Raw genomic sequence first — 21593 nt, 5'->3', positions numbered from 1 at the left:
AAAATGGCTCAACCTCATGAACATCCGCATTGCATGCGGCTCTAAATCAGGCTATTAGTCTATGGGGTCTATTTACTAAGCCTTGGATGTAGATAAAGTGCACGGAGATAAAGTACCAGCCAACCAGCTCCTAACTGTAATTTCTCAAACCCAGCCTATAACATGGCAGTTCGGAGTTGATTGGCTGGTACTTTATCTCCAACAACTTTATCTCTCCCCAATGCTTAGTACTTATATTATAGTCATCTAGATGTCTTTATGCTCTCACATATACTGGGGTATCCTGTAGTATTACAGATATGAACTTATACATTTGTTGCTTCTACACTCTCACTGCCCCCGCCGCCTTTTCCCTGCTAAAGCTTGTGCTCCATCTACCCCTGTTCACTACACTGTGCCGGCTCCCTCTGTGATCGGGTAGTGGGAGCACTGCTGCCCACTACTGTATCAGGCTGCCACCGCTCATTAGCTTCTGCCGCTACACATGCTCCCAGTACACCACGCTATGCTGTGACTTTTATCGGGCTACAATCTAAAGGATAAAGGACACCTCTGTACAAATTAGCATATGCTTTACCAGTTAAAAATTGAGTGAAGGGAATAGAAATAAATTATAAAAAGTTGTTAGTTTTTTGTTTGTTTTTCTTTAAATAAGGGAGGAAACCAATAAAAATATGCTGTTACTTATTATTATTATTATTATTATTATCCTTTATTTATATGGCGCCACAAGGGTTCCGCAGCGCCCAATTACAGAGTACATATGCACATAATCAAAACAGGAAAACAGTGACTTACAGTTGAAGACAATACAGCACAAGTACAGAGTAACTAAGCATAACTACACCAGTAAACAACATAGAGATAAGTTCCAAGGTGGCCAAAAAACTGCGGGATTTGGCCAGTTGAGGATTATTAAAGTAAGAAAAGGATAAGCACATGAAGGAAGAGGGCCCTACTCGTGAGAGCTTACATTCTGAGGGGAGGGGTAAACAGACAGGGGTGACACAGAAGGGGTACATAGAGAGCGTGAAATAGAGAATTAGGATGAGATTTGGCTGGGTTTGGTAAAGAAGTGAGTCTTAAGAGCCGGTTTGAAGTTTTTTAGAGAGGTGGAGAGTCTGAGGGGGAGAGGTAAAGAATTCCAGAGAGAGGGAGCAGCACGTGAAATATCTTGGAGATAGGAGTGGGAGGAAGTAATCAGAAGACATAAATACCTTATTTACTCAATATATACACCCATTGTCCAGTAAAGCACAATTTCGTGGTTTTCTGTTACGGCCAGAAGTTGCTGAACAAATGAAGGTATATATTTTGTGAATTCTTTATGAAATTGTATAAGAGGGTGAGTTGAAATTTTGCAAAATTAACTTTATTGTGATGATTCCTGTAATACCCATAAATGAAAAACTATAAGCTTGTCTATGAATGGTAAAGAAAAGGTTTAACGTCACAATAAATTCCTGTTTTCTCTTATGTCCTAGAGGATACTGGGGTCCACATTAGTACCATGGGGCATAGACGGGTCCACTAGGAGCCATGGGCACTTTAAGAGTTTAATAGTGTGGGCTGGCTCCTCCCTCTATGCCCCTCCTACCAGACTCAGTTTAGAAAATGTGCCTGGAGGAGCCGGTCACAGCTAGGGGAGCTCCTGAGGAGTTTTTCTAGTTTTATTATTTTGAGTTTGATATTTTACAGGAGGCTGGTTGGCATCAGTCTGCCTGCTTCGTGGGACTTAGGAGGGAGAACGGCCCAACTTCCTAAAGAGTTAATGGTCCCGTTACTCCGCTGACAGGACACTGAGCTCCTGAGGGAGTCATTCGCAAGCCCCACCACGGCGAGCGTACCCTCCCGCAGCACGCCGCCACCCCTAACAGAGCCAGAAGAAATTAAGAGTGGTGAGTACAGCGTTGGCGTCCCGGTTAGCGGGTCGCCGGCGGGTATGGCGGCACAAGGGTAGGAGTGCAGCGCTGGGTGCAGGCTGCACTCCAGGAGGCTCAGAAATCACGTGTGTGTGTGTGTGTGTGTGTGTGTCAGACGCTGCTGAGGGGCATGCTGAGCCACCGCTGACACCCTACACTGGCTAATCGTCTGACAGGGGTTCTAACCCGCTGTCAGACACTAAGATACCTCAGGCCAGTATAAAGAAAATGCGGGAAGCCGAGCGCCATTACGGATGGCGGGGCTTAACTATGAGCGGACACCAGCAGCTCCCCAGCACCATTTTCTCCCTGCAGATCTATACAGAGGACGCTGACAGGGAAGCGCTGCCCCTACACATCAACTCCAGACTACCTCTGCGGTACCAGGGGGTTATGGGGGGGAGAGCAAGTTTGTTAGTGCTAAATACCCTATTAAGGGTAGTTAGTCTGCGCCTGGCTAGTTTTATTATTCGCTAAGAAGGGACGCTGTGTGGCTGGTTTCCTCATACTCTGTGGCTCTCTGAAGGACTCTGTGGGAAATTGTGTCTGACATTTCTCGTGTGTGTGTGTGTGTGTGTATAACTCACATTACCATGTCAAAAGACTGTGGCCCTCATTCAGAGTTGTTAGCTCGCTAGCTGCTTTTAGCAGCATTGCAAACGCTAGGCCGCCGCCCTCTGGGAGTGTATCTTAGCTTAGCAGAATAGCGAACGAAAGATTAGCAGAACTGCTACTAAATAATTCTTTGCAGTTTATGAGTAGTTCCAGACCTACTCCTAGATTGCGATCAGCTCAGTCCGTTTAGTTCCTGGTTTGACGTCACAAACACGCCCTGCGTTCGGCCAGCCACTCCCCTGTTTCTCCAGACACTCCCGCTTTTTTCCCTGACGCGCCTGCGTTTTTTAGCACACTCCCGGAAAACGCTCAGTTACCACCCAATAACGCCCCTTTCCTGTCAATCACTCACCGATCAGCGGTGAGACTGAAAAGCGTTGCACGAACACCAGCAAATCTACTAAGTTTTGTGTTAAATAACTTAGCGCATGCGCTCTGCGTACCATGCGCATTTAGCAACAAATCGCAGCATAGCGAAAATTGGCAACGAGCGAACAACTCTGAATGACCACCTGTGTGTCTTGTACAGCAGCGTGTTTCTCTTCTCCTGGAGAGTCTATACAATGTACTCAAAACAGTACACCTTCTCAGGCTTCTGGGTCCGAACCCCCATGGGTGGACTCCATTAGGGGGATGATTTCCAATATTTCTACAAAGTTAACCCATACTGAGAAGGAGATGCAGTTTTTGAGAAAATCTGTGGAGGATCTGATGAATAAAAACTCAGCCCTCACAACTGCGCCTATCATCCCACCCACGCATCCACAAAAGCGTACACCGGCCCAGATATTGCAGGCTGACACTGATGACTATGCGTACGTAGAACTTAGTACGGAGACCGCACTGGTTGTAATAATTGGATAGTGAAACAATAGGATGGTTATCTCCCAAGAAAAGCCAACTTATTAATATGCAGGAAAGTCCTGTATTTAAAGTACCCCACACATGTTTAGCAAAACAAAGTTGCCTATTTTATGTGCTGTGGGTTTACTGTTGGCGGTGCTCCCCTAGAGCCTGAATATTACACGTTAATATAAAAAAAAAAAGAAACAATTGACTCTGTTTGGGAAGCACTCTTACTTAGGAAGATGAGTATATTGTACCTCAGTACACTGAAAAGATAGGATAAATTAAATTAAATTATATTCCGTACTTTCTAGAGTTAACGGAGTTCCTTCTGAGAACAAATAATTGCAATGCGAATTTATGTAGAATATCAACTTATCCTATTGTTAAATACTGGATAAATAATAGTAGTGAGCTGGTATTTGCTGTATATTAAGTATATACTATGGAAGAGTCCCCCCCTCAATATTTAATGACTGGGAACACTTTATATATGAACCCTCATTCAGCCTGCATGTATCCCATTAAAAAAAGGGGGTAGACGCAGGGAATTAAATCATTGGTTCATTCCGATTCCGAAAAGCTTTCCCAATTTTTTTATGGGTAATCACAATTAAGTGCCCTCGAGGATTGATGTGTGTCTATATGGACAAAGTTATCTTGCAGCACCAGGATGTTCCCAGGTAGTCTCCTATCCTGGTACTGGTCCGGCCTTCCAATGCTTGGCTTCCAAGTTCGGAAGGATTTGGGCTTATCCAAAGGAGTATGGCCGCAAGATAGTCCTTATGACACCCCTCCGCCTATTGGGCTTGTCTTAATAAGATGCTGGTAAGTGGTATTCCTCATATATAGAGGAGGACTCAATAATTCTGTATTTGGAGCTAGCCCAAAATTGGTGGTACTTCCTGTATGTTTAAGGCAGGTAGTGTTAATAACAGATAAGACCAATTTGCTGTCACTGTTTCTCACCTCTGCTTTTCATCCATCATACCATTAGGCATAGGGTGGAGAATGAGAGAGTGAGACACAAGCATAAGGTCTGAAGAAAGAAGATCAGAGCAGTCTGGGGTGCTGTGCCTACTTGTAAGACTCTGTTGCAATGCCTTGCAGAGCCTATACTTTGGTAGGTCTACAGCAGACGACACGCTCTTTGAAAATGTGCTGAGGATTAACAGTTTTTGTTAAGGCCGTGAGTCTATAGTGTATCCATATTCTATGACACATAACTCTCATTTGACATTTTAGACAGCCAATTTTCTGTCACCAAATGCTGCACAGATTCAAATAACACCTGCATCTATTTCTGATTGTGTCATACAGAAAAAAACGCTATTGCAGACAGTATAGATACCTCCATCTGATAATCTGGTCAAATACCTTGTTACAGACCACGACAATCAAACTGGCCATTCCTGGTCAGATACATCTATTGCAAATCACGGCAATTAGAATGGCCGTTCTTGGGAGTGGTAACTCACAGGTCCATTCTATTGTTGCCTAATATGATGTTAGAGCTACACAAATTGAACGTATCAAACTTATGTCTGTGCACTGATCTCTATTGACACTCAGTAGCTAGACACATCTATGGTCAATTGATCTGTGCACTGATCTCTATTGACACTCCGTAACTAGACACATCTATGGTCAGTTGTATAAGCATACAAAATGAAGACATATGGGTTTATCCCTCCCAGTATATATGTATGTATATTGAGTATGCTATGCAGTATTTGTGACACCCGTCAGCATATGACCTCCTCCCGATTTCGGGTGGTGTGTGTGACTTAATAGATGTGATGCATGTGTAGTGCTGGTACGATACCCTTGTCACCTGACTGTCACCATGTATAGGTCTGTCTGGTATAGATCTGGCTGGAGTGATGAATTGTCTGCCTCCGTTCTCGCCGCTCAGCCGAGCGGGTTACAGCAAACAGCCGGTTCACCCGATCACGTGTGCGCACCACGTGATCGGCGCTTCTCCTCTGACGTACGTTTCGCGTAAGCTTGTTCACAGAGTGATTTGCTCGTAGCTATGGCTACCTTGATATGGAGAGCTACGTAATCTAATTGGCTATACTGAGTGATGGACTGTCATTAATAGCCAATAAGGGACCTGAATTTAAACAGTCATTGATCTGATTGGTTCACACATTGTCTCTTTTGTGTTACTCAGTCATTGCCACAGTTTTTTCAATGAATCAAATATAAGTAAGCTTCGTTTCTTTCTCTTTATAAGATAATTAAATTATAAGTTAACTTAAGTCTAATTATATTGAAAAAAATAAATGACAAGAGTAAGATAGGGAAAATTATAGTGGAAAGGAATTTTTGATAATGAAAATTGAAAATTAAAGGGATTATAATAAATGGCAATTAAGGTACTTAATTGCTGAAATGAGATAAATTGAGGACTATGTTATGCTTATATGGAATAACAATTCTTACAAGGTGCAGTGCATAATCAATGTAGCCCATATTGCTTGATATATAAGCATTAGGAAAATTATTTATTAGATTGATGCTGACACTGTTACATAATCAAACCTTTTTTTTAAGAGAGGTGGGTGCATGCATCCATGTGTGTATAAACCCGTGTATACCAAAAAAGTGTATATTGTGTATACGTATGTACGTGCACTTGTGTATCCCGTGCCTGATTACAAACAAAACCATGTGTGTGTGTGAAGACCAGTGATACATAAAGGATTGTGAAGGAGAATTATTTGTTATAGTAAGATGAAAAAAAGGGGGGAGGGGGAGGGGGAAAAAGAAAAAAGAAGTTTTAAAGGACTGGTTTGTGATAGCTAGTGCTCTAAAATGTCGTATGTTAGCCTTGTGTTGTATTTTATTTGGATCATAATTATACCCTTACGATTGTTTAAGAAGTGATGTTTAAATAATTTTTTATTGTTAACAAAAATAGGAAAAAATTGTGATCATAAGTGAATTATATGGTTCAATATAGTCATATAAATTGTATATGACAGTTTGGGTGCTATGCTATGTGATGTGTGTGTGGATAATTTGAGATTGCAGTTACTCCTTGTAATATTCATGAGCTATATATGGTGTTATTCATTGATTGTGAAAATTAGTGGTGTACAAATGAATTGGTAAAGAGGAAAAAAAGGAGAAAAAGAAAAGGAAAGCACAAGAAACTAGTTTTTGTGTAAAAAGGTGTGAATTGTAATAGTGAAAGTGATCCGTATTTTTTTATTTGTTTATTATTTATTTATTATTTTTTATTTATTTTTTAAAATTATTTATTTTTCATTTTTTATTTTTTATTTTTGAAGGAAAACATAATTTTATACAATATGTAATAAGAAAATACCTTATTTATCGGGGAAGACTATAATAGGGGAAAGTACGCTATTGGAATTTTGAGTGAAAGGTACCCCGTGATGACTGGGGGGAGATAGATGGGAATTAAATTGGAAGCGGATGTGTTCTTGGGACTTAACTGAGAAATACCCCATAATTGATATTTTCATTCATCCCTTGTGGTTGTAGTGTCCCTAATTTAAAAATCCATTCACTTTCCTTTCTTAGAAGGCAGTCATTGATGTTGCCCCCACGTATTCCCAACCTTACTCTCTCCAAGCCAAATGCTCGCAGTTCCTCCCATCTGTTGTTATGACACATGTAAAAATGACGGGCGACTGTGGTAAGCTGCTTCATCTTCGCTTTATCCGCCATTGCATTTCTTATTGTACCAACGTGTTCGAGTATACGTTGTTTAAGAGGCCTAGTGGTCATGCCCACATATCTTTTGTTGCACAGGCATTGGATGCAGTAGATAACTCCCTCTGTACGGCAATTGATGTTGTCCTGAATCTTCCAAATTTTGCCATATTTGTCTTCCACTTCAGTAGTCATCTGTATAAATTAGCATGCTTTACAGCTGCCGCATGGGTATGTGCCTACGGTTTGCTTCTTTTTGTCCGGTAATTTCTGAAAGTGACTGTTGACCAGCTGGTCCTTAAGGTTTTTAGACCTCCGCCAGCTCATTGACACATGGGGACCCAAATTGTCGGATAATACTGAGTCAGTCCGGAGGACATGCCAATGCTTTTGTATGGCTTGTTTGATGTTCTTCCATTCTTGGCAAAAGTCACCCACAAAACGTATTGTGGTGTCTTTTTTCTTTTCTTTCTGCCTAAAGATAATATCTTGCCTATTGATTTTTGTTGTTGATCTCATGGCTTTCTTAATGCTGGTATTGCTATATCCTCTCTCCCGTAACCTGGCGGCTAGGTCTAAGCTTTGCTTTTTGAACTGTTGATCATCTGAGCAGTTCCTGCGAAGGCGCAGGAACTCTCCTTTGGGTATATTTTCAACTGTCGGGGGGAAGTGGGAGCTTGTCTGATGAAGGAGGGTGTTTGTTGCCGTTGCACCTTGTAAGAATTGTTATTCCATATAAGCATAACATAGTCCTCAATTTATCTCATTTCAGCAATTAAGTACCTTAATTGCCATTTATTATAATCCCTTTAATTTTCAATTTTCATTATCAAAAATTCCTTTCCACTATAATTTTCCCTATCTTACTCTTGTCATTTATTTTTTTCAATATAATGAGACTTAAGTTAACTTATAATTTAATTATCTTATAAAGAGAAAGAAACGAAGCTTACTTATATTTGATTCATTGAAAAAACTGTGGCAATGACTGAGTAACACAAAAGAGACAATGTGTGAACCAATCAGATCAATGACTGTTTAAATTCAGGTCCCTTATTGGCTATTAATGACAGTCCATCACTCAGTATAGCCAATTAGATTACGTAGCTCTCCATATCAAGGTAGCCATAGCTACGAGCAAATCGCTCTGTGAACAAGCTTACGCGAAACGTACGTCAGAGGAGAAGCGCCGATCACGTGGTGCGCACACGTGATCGGGTGAACCGGCTGTTTGCTGTAACCCGCTCGGCTGAGCGGCGAGAACGGAGGCAGACAATTCATCACTCCAGCCAGATCTATACCAGACAGACCTATACATGGTGACAGTCAGGTGACAAGGGTATCGTACCAGCACTACACATGCATCACATCTATTAAGTCACACACACCACCCGAAATCGGGAGGAGGTCATATGCTGACGGGTGTCACAAATACTGCATAGCATACTCAATATACATACATATATACTGGGAGGGATAAACCCATATGTCTTCATTTTGTATGCTTATACAACTGACCATAGATGTGTCTAGTTACTGAGTGTCAATAGAGATCAGTGCACAGATCAATTGACCATAGATGTGTCTAGCTACTGAGTGTCAATAGAGATCAGTGCACAGACATAAGTTTGATACGTTCAATTTGTGTAGCTCTAACATCATATTAGGCAACAATAGAATGGACCTGTGAGTTACCACTCCCAAGAACGGCCATTCTAATTGCCGTGATTTGCAATAGATGTATCTGACCAGGAATGGCCAGTTTGATTGTCGTGGTCTGTAACAAGGTATTTGACCAGATTATCAGATGGAGGTATCTATACTGTCTGCAATAGCGTTTTTTTCTGTATGACACAATCAGAAATAGATGCAGGTGTTATTTGAATCTGTGCAGCATTTGGTGACAGAAAATTGGCTGTCTAAAATGTCAAATGAGAGTTATGTGTCATAGAATATGGATACACTATAGACTCACGGCCTTAACAAAAACTGTTAATCCTCAGCACATTTTCAAAGAGCGTGTCGTCTGCTGTAGACCTACCAAAGTATAGGCTCTGCAAGGCATTGCAACAGAGTCTTACAAGTAGGCACAGCACCCCAGACTGCTCTGATCTTCTTTCTTCAGACCTTATGCTTGTGTCTCACTCTCTCATTCTCCACCCTATGCCTAATGGTATGATGGATGAAAAGCAGAGGTGAGAAACGGTGACAGCAAATTGGTCTTATCTGTTATTAACACTACCTGCCTTAAACATACAGGAAGTACCACCAATTTTGGGCTAGCTCCAAATACAGAATTATTGAGTCCTCCTCTATATATGAGGAATACCACTTACCAGCATCTTATTAAGACAAGCCCAATAGGCGGAGGGGTGTCATAAGGACTATCTTGCGGCCATACTCCTTTGGATAAGCCCAAATCCTTCCGAACTTGGAAGCCAAGCATTGGAAGGCCGGACCAGTACCAGGATAGGAGACTACCTGGGAACATCCTGGTGCTGCAAGATAACTTTGTCCATATAGACACACATCAATCCTCGAGGGCACTTAATTGTGATTACCCATAAAAAAATTGGGAAAGCTTTTCGGAATCGGAATGAACCAATGATTTAATTCCCTGCGTCTACCCCCTTTTTTTAATGGGATACATGCAGGCTGAATGAGGGTTCATATATAAAGTGTTCCCAGTCATTAAATATTGAGGGGGGGACTCTTCCATAGTATATACTTAATATACAGCAAATACCAGCTCACTACTATTATTTATCCAGTATTTAACAATAGGATAAGTTGATATTCTACATAAATTCGCATTGCAATTATTTGTTCTCAGAAGGAACTCCGTTAACTCTAGAAAGTACGGAATATAATTTAATTTAATTTATCCTATCTTTTCAGTGTACTGAGGTACAATATACTCATCTTCCTAAGTAAGAGTGCTTCCCAAACAGAGTCAATTGTTTCTTTTTTTTGATATTAACGTACTGATGACTATGCCTCAGATACAGGGGACGGTGAGGTGGATTTGGGAGGGGGGGGGGGGTCAGGGGGCGGTGATGCAGCTCTCACCCAAGGGGTGCAAGCTATGATTGAGGCTATTAGGGATGTATTGCAGAATTCAGAGAAGGTACCTGTTGAAGATGAGTAGTCTTATTTTAATGTAAAAAAGAAATCCTCTGTTATTTTCCTTGCATCAAAGGCGTTAAACTCCCTCTTTTAAGGAACTTGGGTAAACCCAGAGAAAAAGTTTCAGATCTCTAAAAGGTTACTCATCTCCTTTCCTTTCCCTCAGGATGATAGGAAAAAGTGTGAAACCCTCCTATTGTGGATGCCTCTGTGTCTAGATTATCACGAAAGGTTGTTTTACCTGTCCCTGGCGAGGCCTCCTTAAAGGATACGGCTGACCGCAAGATTGAGACTACTCTCAAATCACTGTACACAGCTGCAGGTGTGGCCCAGAGACCCACTATTGTTTGTGCGTGGATCTCTAGGCCCATTGTAAAATGGTCAGGTAACTTATGTCACATTCAGGATTCTGCAAGCTTCATGGTGGGAGCCATGAAGGAAATTGGCCTGCTTAATGCACGGGTTACAGCTATGGCAGTTTCGGCACGCAGAGGACTGTGGCTACGCCAATGGACTGCGGATGCAGACTCCAGGAGAAGCGTGGAGAGCCTGCCCTTCACATGTGAGGCCCTGTTCGGTGACGAACTTTATACGTGGATATCCAAGGCAACTGCGGGTAAGTCGACATATCTTCCTTCCGCAGCTACACCGGCTAGGAAATCATATCCTGCACCTACACTGCAGTCCTTTCGGACAGCAAAATTTAAAAACAAATCCAGGGGTTCCTCCACTGCCTTCAGAGGGTGTCGAGGAAAGCCCAGAAAACCTGCAGCGATAGGTTCTCAGGAGCACACCTCAGCTTCTGCTTCCTCAAAGCCTTCAGCATGACGGTGGACCGCACTGCCTGACTAACAGGCAGGTGGGAGCACGGTTAAAATATTTCAGTCACATCTGGGCAACAGCATGCCTAGATCCCTGGGTCAAAGAGATTGTTGCCCACGGGTACAGACTTTAGTTTCAAGATCTCCCACCTCACAGATTCTTCAAATTCATGCTTACCAGCTTCTCAGGAAGAAAGCACAATCCTGCAAGAGGCAATTATAAATTGATACAAACACAGGTCATTGTTCCAGTTCCACCTCACCCAAAGAACAAAGGTTATTATTCCAACCTGTTTGTGGTACCGAAACCGGACTGTTCGGTAAGGCCGATCTTAAACTTAAAATCCCTGAACCCCTATTTACGGGTATTCAAATTCAAGATGGAGTCTCTAAGAGCGGTAATCTCAGGTCTGGAGGAAGGGGAATTCTTGGTATCCCTGGATATCAAGGATGCGTACCTTCATATTCCGATCTGGCCGCCTCACCAGGCCTATCTCAGATTTACACTACAGGACTGTCACTACCAGTTCCAGGCCCTGCCATTTGGCATCTCCACAGCACCGAGGGTGTTCACCAAGGTCATGGCAGAGATGATGCTCCTCCTCCCCAAGCAGGGAGTGAACATTATTCCATACCTGGACGATCTACTGATAAAGGCATCTTCCAGGTTGTTGCAGAGTATTGCTCTCTCAACTCAACTACTCCGGGATCATGGATGGATCCCGAACCTTCCAAAATCACATTTGGAACCAACAAGGAGACTTCCCTTCTTGGGGATGATACTCGACACGGAAGTACAGAGGGTATTTCTTCCATTGGAAAAAGCTTTGGTGATCCATTCAATGGTCCGGGATGTCCTGAAGCCAGTGCATTCGCCTACTGGGGAAGATGGTAGCCGCCTATGAGGCACTTCAGTACGGAAGATTCCATGCAAGATTCGTCCAGCTGGATCTCCTGGACAAGTGGTCTGGATCACATCTTCAAATGCACCAGCGGATACGCCTGTCGCCGAAAGCCAGATTTTCGCTCCTCTGGTGGCTGCAGACTTCTCACCTGATCGAAGGCCGCAGGTTTGGGATTCAAAATTGGATTCTTCTATCCACAGATGCAAGCCTCAGAGGTTGGGGAGCACTCACCCGGGGGGAAAACTTCCAGGGAAAATGGTCAAGTCAGGAAGCCATCTTTCCAATACACATTCTGGAACTAAGGGCCATATACAATGCCCTTCTACAAGCGGCACATCTTTTTCAAGATCAAGCCATTCAGGTTCAGTCGGACAATGTAACAGCGGTGTCCTACGTAAACTGACAGGGCGGAATGAAGAGCAGAGCTGCAATGTCAGAGGTAACAAGAATTCTCTGGGCAGAGAGACACGCAGTGGCGCTGTCGGCAATCTTCATTCCAGGAGTAGACAACTGGGAAGCAAACTTCCTCAGCAGACACTATCTCCATCCAGTAGAGTGGGGCCTCCACCCGGAGGTGTTCGTGGAGGTGACAAGCCGGTGGGGAATACCTCAGATAGACATGATGGCCTCTTGTCTCAACAAGAAGCTCCGGCGGTACTGTTCCAGGAGAGAGACCCACAAGCAGTGGCTGTGGACGCGCTGGTAACTCTGTGGGTGTTCCAGACAGTGTGTGTGTTTCCTCCACTTCGGCTCATCCCAAGAATTCTCAAAAGAACAAGGGTTCAGGCAATCCTCATTGCTCTGGACTGGCCAAGAAGGGCTTGGTACGCAGATCTTCTGGTATTACTAATAGAGGATCCGAGGCCTCTTCCTCTTCGCGAGGACCTTCTACATCAGGGGCCTTTCGGCTATCAAGACTTACCACGGCAACGTTTGACGGCATGGAGTTGAGCATCAGATTTTAGCCTGGAAGGGGATTCCGAACGGTGATTCCTACTCTGATCCAAGCTAGGAAGGGAGTAACATCGTATTTGGAAAAAATATGCGTCTTGGTGTGAATCCAAGAAGTTTCCTGTGGTGGAGTTTCAACTAGGGCGTTTCCTCCTTTTTCTGCAAGCAGGTGTGGATGTGGTCCTACGCCTGGGCTCCATAAAGGTCCAGATTTCGGCCATGTCCATTTTCTTCCAGAAACAATTGGCTGCCCTGCTTGAGTTTCAGACATTCTTGAAAGGGGTTCTGCACATCCAACCGCCCTTTGTGCCTTCTACGGCTCCTTGGAATCTTAACGTGGTGTTGCAGTTCATGCAGTCAGATTGGTTTGAGCCTTTTTACAGGAGGTAGATGTAAAGTTTCTAACGTGGAAGGCTGTCACACTGTTGGCCTTGGCATCAGCAAGACGTATGTCAGAGTTTGGGGCATTGTCTCACAAGAGTCCCTACTTAATTTTCCATGAGGATAGAGCTGAACTCAGAACGCGTCAGCAGTTTCTTCCTAAGATTGTATCAGCATTTCAGATCAACCAACCTATTGTGGTGCCAGTTGCTACTGACATCTCGGCTACTCCAAAGTCCTTTGATGTTGTGAGGGCTTTGAAGGTATATGTGAAGCGGACTGCTCGTCATAGGAAATCGGACGCGTTGTTTGTGCTTTATGATCCCAACAAGATTGGGTGTCCTGCTTCTAAGCAGACAATTGCTCGCTGGATCAGGCTAACTATCCAGCATGCTTATTCCACGGCAGGATTGCCGATTCAAAGATCTGTACAGGCCCACTCTACTCGTTCAGTGAGTTCTCCCTGGGCGTCTGCCCGGGGTGTCTCGGCTCTACAGCTTTGCGGAGCGGCTACTTGGTCTCGTTCGAACACGTTTGCCAAGTTCTACAAGTTCGATACTTTGGTCTCTGAGGACCTAAAGTTTGGTCAGTCAGTTCTGCAGGAACCACCGCACTCTCCCTCCCGTTCTGGGAGCTTTGGTACATCCCCATGGTACTAATGTGGACCCCAGTAGGCCGTAAGAGAAAATAGGATTTTAAATACCTACCGGTAAATCCTTTTCTCGTAGTCCGTAGAGGATACTGGGCGCCCACTTCGTTACTTGGTTAAGTATTTGGTTCAGCTTTTGCTGTTCATGTTCAAGTTTGGTTAGCATGGCTTTCCTTTTATTGTGTGTGTACTGGTTCGAATCTCACCACTGTCTGTGTACAATATCATAGGTCTGCAAACTCGGTCCTCATTACCTTCACAGTGCATGTGTCCATTTCTGCCAGGAGGGTCTTATGGACTCGGCAATGGACAGGGGATGCCGATTCTAAAAAACACATGGAGGTTTTGCCTTATAAGGGTGAGGAATTGTTTGGGACGGCCTCTCGGCCCTTGTGTCCACAGCGACAGCTGGAAAGTCGACTTTCTTGCCTCAGGTTTCCTCACGGCCTAAGAAAGCACCGTATTATCAAATGCAGTCCTTTCGTTCTCAGAGAAGCAAGAAGGTCAGAGGTGCATCCTTTCTTGCCAGAGGCAGGGGTAGAGGAAAGAAGCTGCACCATGCAGCTAGTTCCCAGGAACAAAAGTCCTCCCCGGCTTCCACTAAGTCCACCGCATGACGCTGGGGCTCCACAGGCGGAGCCAGGAGCGGTGGGGGCGCGTCTCCGAAAATTCAGCAACCAGTGGGTTCGCTCACAGGTGGATCCTTGGGCTATACAAATTGTATCTCAGGGATACAAGCTGGAGTTCGAAGTGACTCCCCCTCACCGTTACCTAAAATCAGCCTTGCCAGCTTCCCCCACGGAAAGGGAGGTAGTCCTGGCGGCAATTCACAAGCTGTACCTCCAGCAAGTGATAATAATGGTCCCCCTCCTTCAACAGGGAAGGGGTTACTATTCCACACTGTTTGTGGTACCGAAACCGGACGGTTCGGTAAGACCCATTCTGAATTTAAAATCCTTGAACATTTATATGAAAAAATTCAAGTTCAAAATGGAATCGCTCAGAGCGGTCATTGCAAGCCTGGAAGAGGGGGATTTTATGGTATCTCTGGACATCAAGGATGCTTACTGCATGTCCCCATTTATCCACCTCACCAGGAGTACCTCAGGTTTGTAGTACAGGACTGTCATTACCAATTCCAGACGTTGCCGTTTGGTCTGTCCACGGCACCGAGAGTATTTACCAAGGTAATGGCCGAAATGATGGTACTCCTTCGGAAGCAAGGAGTTACGGTTATCCCGTACTTGGACGATCTCCTCATAAGGGCGAGGTCCAGGGAGCAGTTGTAGATCAGCGTAGCACACTCTCAGGAAGTGTTGCAACAGCACGGCTGGATTCTGAATATTCCAAAGTCACAGCTGATTCCTACGACGCGTCTGCCCTTCCTGGGTATGATTCTGGACACAGAACAGACGAGGGTGTTTCTCCCGGAGGAGAAGGCCCAGTAGTTAGTGACTCTGGTCAGGGACCTCCTAAAACCAAAACAGGTGTCGGTGCATCACTGCACGCGAGTCCTGGGAAAGATGGTGGCCTCATACGAAGCCATTCCCTTCGGCAGGTTCCATGCGAGGATCTTTCAGTGGGATCTGTTGGACAAGTGGTCCGGATCGCATCTTCAGATGCATCGGCTGATCACCCTGTCCCCGAGGGCCAGGGTGTCTCTTCTGTGGTGGCTGCAGAGTGCTCATCTTCTCGAGGGCCGCAGGTTCGGCATACAGTACTGGGTCCTGGTGACCACGGATGCAAGCCTCCGCGGATGGGGGGCAGTCACTCAGGGAAGAAACTTCCAAGGGCTGTGGTCAAGTCAGGAGACTTGTCTGCACATAAATATACTGGAACTAAGGGCCATATACAACGCCCTGAGTCAAGCGGAGCCCCTGCTTCGAGACCAACCAGTGCTGATTCAGTCAGACAACATCACGGCGGTCGCCCATGTAAACCGCCAGGGCGGCACAAGAAGCAGGGTGGCGATGGCAGAAGCCACAAAGATTCTTCGGTGGGCGGAGATTCACGTACAAGCACTGTCAGCAGTGTTCATTCCGGGAGTGGACAACTGGGAAGCAGACTTCCTCAGCAGACACGACCTCCACCCGGGAGAGTGGGGACTTCATCAAGAAGTCTTCACACAGATTGCAAATCGATGGGAACTGACACAGGTGGACATGATGGCGTCCCGCCTCAACAAAAAGCTAAAAAGATATTGCGCCAGATCAAGGGACCCTCAGGCGATAGCTGTGGACGCGCTAGTGACACCCTGGGTGTTCCAGTCGGTATATGTGTTCCCTCCTCTTCCTCTCATACCCAAGGTACTGAGAATAGTAAGAAAAAGAGGAGTGAACAATACTCATCGTTCCGGATTGGCCAAGAAGGACTTGGTACCCAGAACTACAAGAGATGATCACAGAGGACCCATGGCCTCTGCCTCTCAGACAGGACCTGTTGCAACAGGGGCCCTGTCTGTTCCAAGACTTACCGCGGCTGCGTTTGACGGCATGGCGGTTGAACGCCGGATCCAAACGGAAAAGTGCATCCCGGATGAAGTGATTCCTACGCTGATAAAAGCTAGGAAGGATGTAACAGCTAAGCATTATCACCGTATATGGCGAAGATATGTTGCTTGGTGTGAGGCCAGGATGGCCCCTACAGAGGAATTCCAGCTGGGTCGATTTCTGCACTTCCTACAGTCAGGTGTGACTATGGGCCTGAAATTAGGGTCCATAAAGGTCCAGATTTCGGCCCTATCCATTTTCTTTCAAAAAGAACTGGCTTCACTGCCTGAGGTTCAGACGTTTGTAAAGGGAGTGCTGCATATTCAGCCCCCTTTTGTGCCACCAGTGGCACCTTGGGATCTTAACGTTGTGTTGGATTTCCTGAAATCCCACAGGTTTGAACCACTTAAGACCGTGGAACTAAAGTATCTCACGTGGAAAGTGGTCATGCTGTTGGCCTTAGCATCGACGAGGCGTGTATCAGAATTGGCGGCTTTGTCATGTAAAAGCCCTTATTTGATCTTCCATATGGACAGGGCAGAATTGCGGACTCGTCCCCAATTTCTCCCAAAGGTGGTATCATCGTTTCATTTGAACCAACCTATTGTGGTCCCTGCGGCTACTCGGGACTTGGAGGACTCCAAGTTGCTGGACGTAGTCCGGGCTTTGAAAATATATGTTTCAGGAAGACTGACTCGCTGTTTATTCTGTATGCACCCAATAAGCTGGGTGCTCCTGCTTCAAAGCAAACTATTGCTCGCTGGATCTGTAGCACGATTCAGCTGGCTCATTCTGCGGCTGGATTGCCGCATCCAAAATCAGTGAAAGCCCATTCCACAAGGAAGGTGGGCTCTTCTTGGGCGGCTGCCCGAGGGGTCTCGGCTTTACAGCTTTGCCGAGCGGCTGCTTGGTCGGGTTCAAACACTTTTGCAAAGTTCTACAAGTTTGATACCCTGGCTGAGGAGGACCTTGTGTTTGCTCATTCGGTGCTGCAGAGTCATCCGCTCTCTCCCGCCTGTTTGGGAGCTTTGGTATAATCCCCATGGTCCTTACGGAGTCCCCAGCATCCACTAGGACGTTAGAGAAAATAAGAATTTACTCACCGGTAATTCTATTTCTCGTAGTCCGTAGTGGATGCTGGGCGCCCGTCCCAAGTGCGGACTTTCTGCAATACGTGTATATAGTTATTGCTTATTGAGTGATGCTCAGTTGTTGTTCATACTGTTAACTGGGTAAGGTTATCACGAGTTGTACGGTGTGATTGGTGTGGCTGGTATGAGTCTTACCCTGGATTCCAAAATCCTTTCCTTGTAATGTCAGCTCTTCCGGGCACAGTTTCCCTAACTGAGGTCTGGAGGAGGGGCATAGAGGGAGGAGCCAATGCACACCAGATAGTACCTAATCTTTCTTTAGAGTGCCCAGTCTCCTGCGGAGCCCGTCTATTCCCCATGGTCCTTACGGAGTCCCCAGCATCCACTACGGACTACGAGAAATAGAATTACCGGTGAGTAAAATCTTATTTTTCCCATAGCATTTGTGTTAATATTAGTCATTTTACGGTTTCTGAAATGATCCTGGGTGATGACCTGTTTACAAAGAAAGGCAAATTGCCCATGGATATAAGTAATTTCATGGGGTTTAACCCATTACTGCTGTAATCAGCCTCTGGTCAAAATTGTAGCCCAGCTCTTAGGCCAGGTACACATCAGAACTATATGTTCCCGGCTGACATATCGTATTGCCCGTACACACTAAAATGTTTTAATGAATCACATGCAATATTTTCTGATTGGCCATGCAGCACCGCCAACCAGAAGATATTGCATGCGACCCACGGGAGCGTGCAGTCAGGCATATGTTGTTCAGATTTGTCCAGAACCGACAGATCATGTCTATCAGCCAGGTGTGTACCCACCTTTAGTCGGCTTTATGGATAATATGAATTCCATCACCTTTGCTCATTTTATGCTCTCAAGAAAAGCAGTCGAAAGAGAAGGCCTTCAGCTACTGCACAGTTCCAATGTGCAACAGTGCCTGTGAAAATCAAAATGTTTCCCCTGTGAAAACAAATAATTACATATGGTCTGACTGCTTTTTGGTAATACACTTTCTTATTCTAATATATACATCTCCTTCCCTACACGCAGATTGTGATTGTTGAATTTGGAGGAAAACCTTTCAGTTGTTCTGGCCTTACCCTGTCCCAGTGGTTCTGGTGCATATTTATTGGAGTTGGTGAGCTGTTATGGGGCCAGGTTAGTATACAACCCCTATTTTATTTATATCTTCCATATTATTTGCATTCTGCACTAATGCACCTTTTCTTATCTTGTTATCCCTGTTTACTTACTTGTTGCTGCCTCGCACTGATATTCTCCTTTAATACTCTCCATGTAATCTTCTCCTGCCTATACAGTTAATCTGCACAGTTCCCACAAGCCAACTTAAATTCTTGAAGGAGGCAGGCCATGGGCCAATGAAAGAAGATATTACACACGAAGAACTCCAAGAGGATACAGATGAGATTGATCATGCAGAAATGGAGCTTAGGAGAGGCCAGATCCTGTGGTTCAGAGGCTTGAACCGGATACAAACTCAGGTACTTGATCGACACCCAAGTGACGCTGTTAAGAATTTTTCCAAGTTGATGTCCTCTGTAAACAAAGCAATAACAATAAGCACAAAAGTAATAACTTGCCAACTGCGTGCTCACTTTTAAACAAATATAGGAGGGTATATAATAATGGGGTCTGACTTTGCTGGAGTTGAAGGATGTCGGCCGAGAATGGATGTATTTTTAAAGCAGCAATCATTTACCAGGCAAAACCAACCCTGTTTTCTCTTGTAAATGATTACCGTATTTTTAAAGCGGCAATCATTTAGAAGATAAAACCAGATTGGTTTTACTTTGTAAATGATTACCGCTTTAAAAATATGGGCATTCTCGGCCATCATCCCGCACCTCCGGCAAACTTGGACCCTATTATATATATATACCCCATGTGGAAACTAGGTTAGTCTGAAGCATTTGGCAGTGTTTAACACTTATTACTGTGGATTGTTAGAATAGAGATGACACACACATTGCACATCTAGACAATGATTTTCATTGCCAGATCCTACTAAAATTTCAGCCGATAAATCAAAATAGGTAATTTAAGATTAAATAACAGTTTGCCTTTAGCAATACGGATGGAGTCTATTTATTTATTATTATTTTTTTAACTGCAAATGTTTTTCTGTAGTTTACTATTCCTAAGCCACAGATTTTAAGTCTCCTAAAATGTTGTTCTTGATGGTCATTTTATACAGATTATAATGAGACCATCAGGATGTTATTGTTGCAGGGTTACTCTGAAGAGAGATCATAATTTCAGTCAATATTATACACAGGCCCCTTTTTAAGGGATTCTTTCATGACTCTGGTATTGCTGAAAGGTGTTTTTTTTTATTTTTTGTAATTGATCTCTTTGAAAAAATAATACTTAAGCTTTCAAGAGATCCAGATTTTCAACACTGTATCGATCATGCTGTTATTACTGTCAGAGGTGATGCTGCACATTAGCAGTGTCTCTTATATCCCTATCCTTCAGTAAACACCGTTTTTGCACTGTATCAATTCATTAATGTATTAAATGATTTTCTTTTTGTACTTTTATTTCCCTTTATTGTTTGCTAACTTACTTTCTTACCCAGAGGGCTTTAGAAAGTTATATACATATTGCAAAGGATTGTTGAACCGTATCTTAATTGTATTATTCTTTAACTCTCACATGGCATGACAAATATCCTGATGTACGGCAATATATGTTCTAATTGGGTTACGGTCTTTAGGTTGACAGTCAGTAGGTCGACCACTATTGGTCGACATGCATTAGGTCGACATGGACAATATGTCGACATGGTCAATAGATCGACATGGAAAAGGTCGACATGAGTTTTTCACGTTTTTTTTTTTTACCTTTTTTTTTTACTTTTTCATACTTTGCAATGCACGTGGACTACAACTGGGAACGGTAACCTGTTCCAAGCGCAGCGAGTTACCTTGCCCAAAGGTGCACTAATTGGGGATTCCCGTCACTTTACGAAGAAAACGATACCAAAAACAGCCAAAAAACTCATATTAACCTTTTTCCATGTCTACCTATTGACCATGTCGACTTATTGCATGTCGACCAATAGTGGTCAACCTAATGACTGTCTGCCTAAGTGTGGTAGACCTAATGACCCATACCCATCCTAAATGATCAATGCAGAAATTAGGAGATTAATCTTTAAATACACGGATCTTTAGAAGATTGACATTTTTTAATAAAGACCATGTAGTCAAATATGTTTACCAACAACATATTCTACTCTAGTTTTTAACACACATCTATATGAGGTAATATAAGCTATGAGGTAAAATGGCCTGTGCCATCATTCTAGCCAAAAAGGTCCTTTCCGAAAAAGGGAAAACTGTGCAAATGTTGTTTTATTACCCATGTGACTACTTTTGTGCATATACAGTACCTTGCTAAAGTATTCACCCCCCTTGGCTTTTTACCTTTTTTTGTTCCTTAACAAGCTGTCATTTATTTAGTTTTTTTTAATCTGAATTTTATGTGATGGACATGCACAAAATAGTCTATGTTGGTGCAGTGAAATGAGAAAAATGTATATAAAATTTTTTGTATAAATTAAATATTGGAAACTTGGCATGTGCATATGTATTCACCCCCTTTGCTATGAAGCTCCTCAAAAGTTCTGGTGCAACCAATTACCTTCAGAAGTCACATAATTGGTGAAATGAAGTCCACCTGTGTGCAATCTAAGTGTCACATGATCTGTCAGTAACATAGTAACATAGTATCTGAGGTTGAAAAAAGACAATTGTCCATCGAGTTCAACCTATTTGTGGTCTCCTATGCATGATGATTTGACTAAAAGTTCTGACTGATGCTGCTGTCAGCCGTTGCATTTTATCCCTATTTATAGTAACTATAATGCATGACTATGCACCATACCCCTGGATATCCTTATCCATTGGGAATTTATCTAACCCATTCTTAAAGGTGTTGACAGATTCCGCCATTACAACTCCCACGTATTGTCCTTACCGTGAAAAAGCCTTTACGCCGTATTGTGCGGAATCTCCTCTCCTCAAACCTGAGCGAGTGTCCACTAGTCCTCTGTGTTGATCTAACCAAAAACAGGTCCCG

General features: G+C 43.8%; 1 protein-coding gene and 2 pseudogenes across 6 annotated transcripts in view; 2 read left to right on the top strand and 1 right to left on the bottom strand.

The window, feature by feature from the left end:
- Positions 1-21593, top strand: part of ATP2B4 (ATPase plasma membrane Ca2+ transporting 4) — a 324819-nt gene that overhangs the window by 278143 nt on the left and 25083 nt on the right. For all 6 annotated transcript variants that reach the window (XM_063955273.1, XM_063955268.1, XM_063955269.1 and 3 more), the window contains 2 exons: positions 18540-18647; positions 18809-18991. In XM_063955273.1, coding sequence (XP_063811343.1) covers positions 18540-18647; positions 18809-18991 — 291 coding nt within the window. The remainder of the gene's footprint in view (positions 1-18539; positions 18648-18808; positions 18992-21593) is intronic.
- On the bottom strand, positions 4041-4160 carry LOC135051385 (5S ribosomal RNA; annotated as a pseudogene).
- LOC135051384 (5S ribosomal RNA) lies at positions 9458-9577 on the top strand (annotated as a pseudogene).

Source organism: Pseudophryne corroboree, chromosome 2 (assembly GCF_028390025.1).
Source record: "Pseudophryne corroboree isolate aPseCor3 chromosome 2, aPseCor3.hap2, whole genome shotgun sequence".
Taxonomy (NCBI): domain Eukaryota; kingdom Metazoa; phylum Chordata; class Amphibia; order Anura; family Myobatrachidae; genus Pseudophryne; species Pseudophryne corroboree.
Note: the sequence above shows the minus strand (reverse complement) of the source record. Positions and strands in the feature narration are given on the sequence as shown.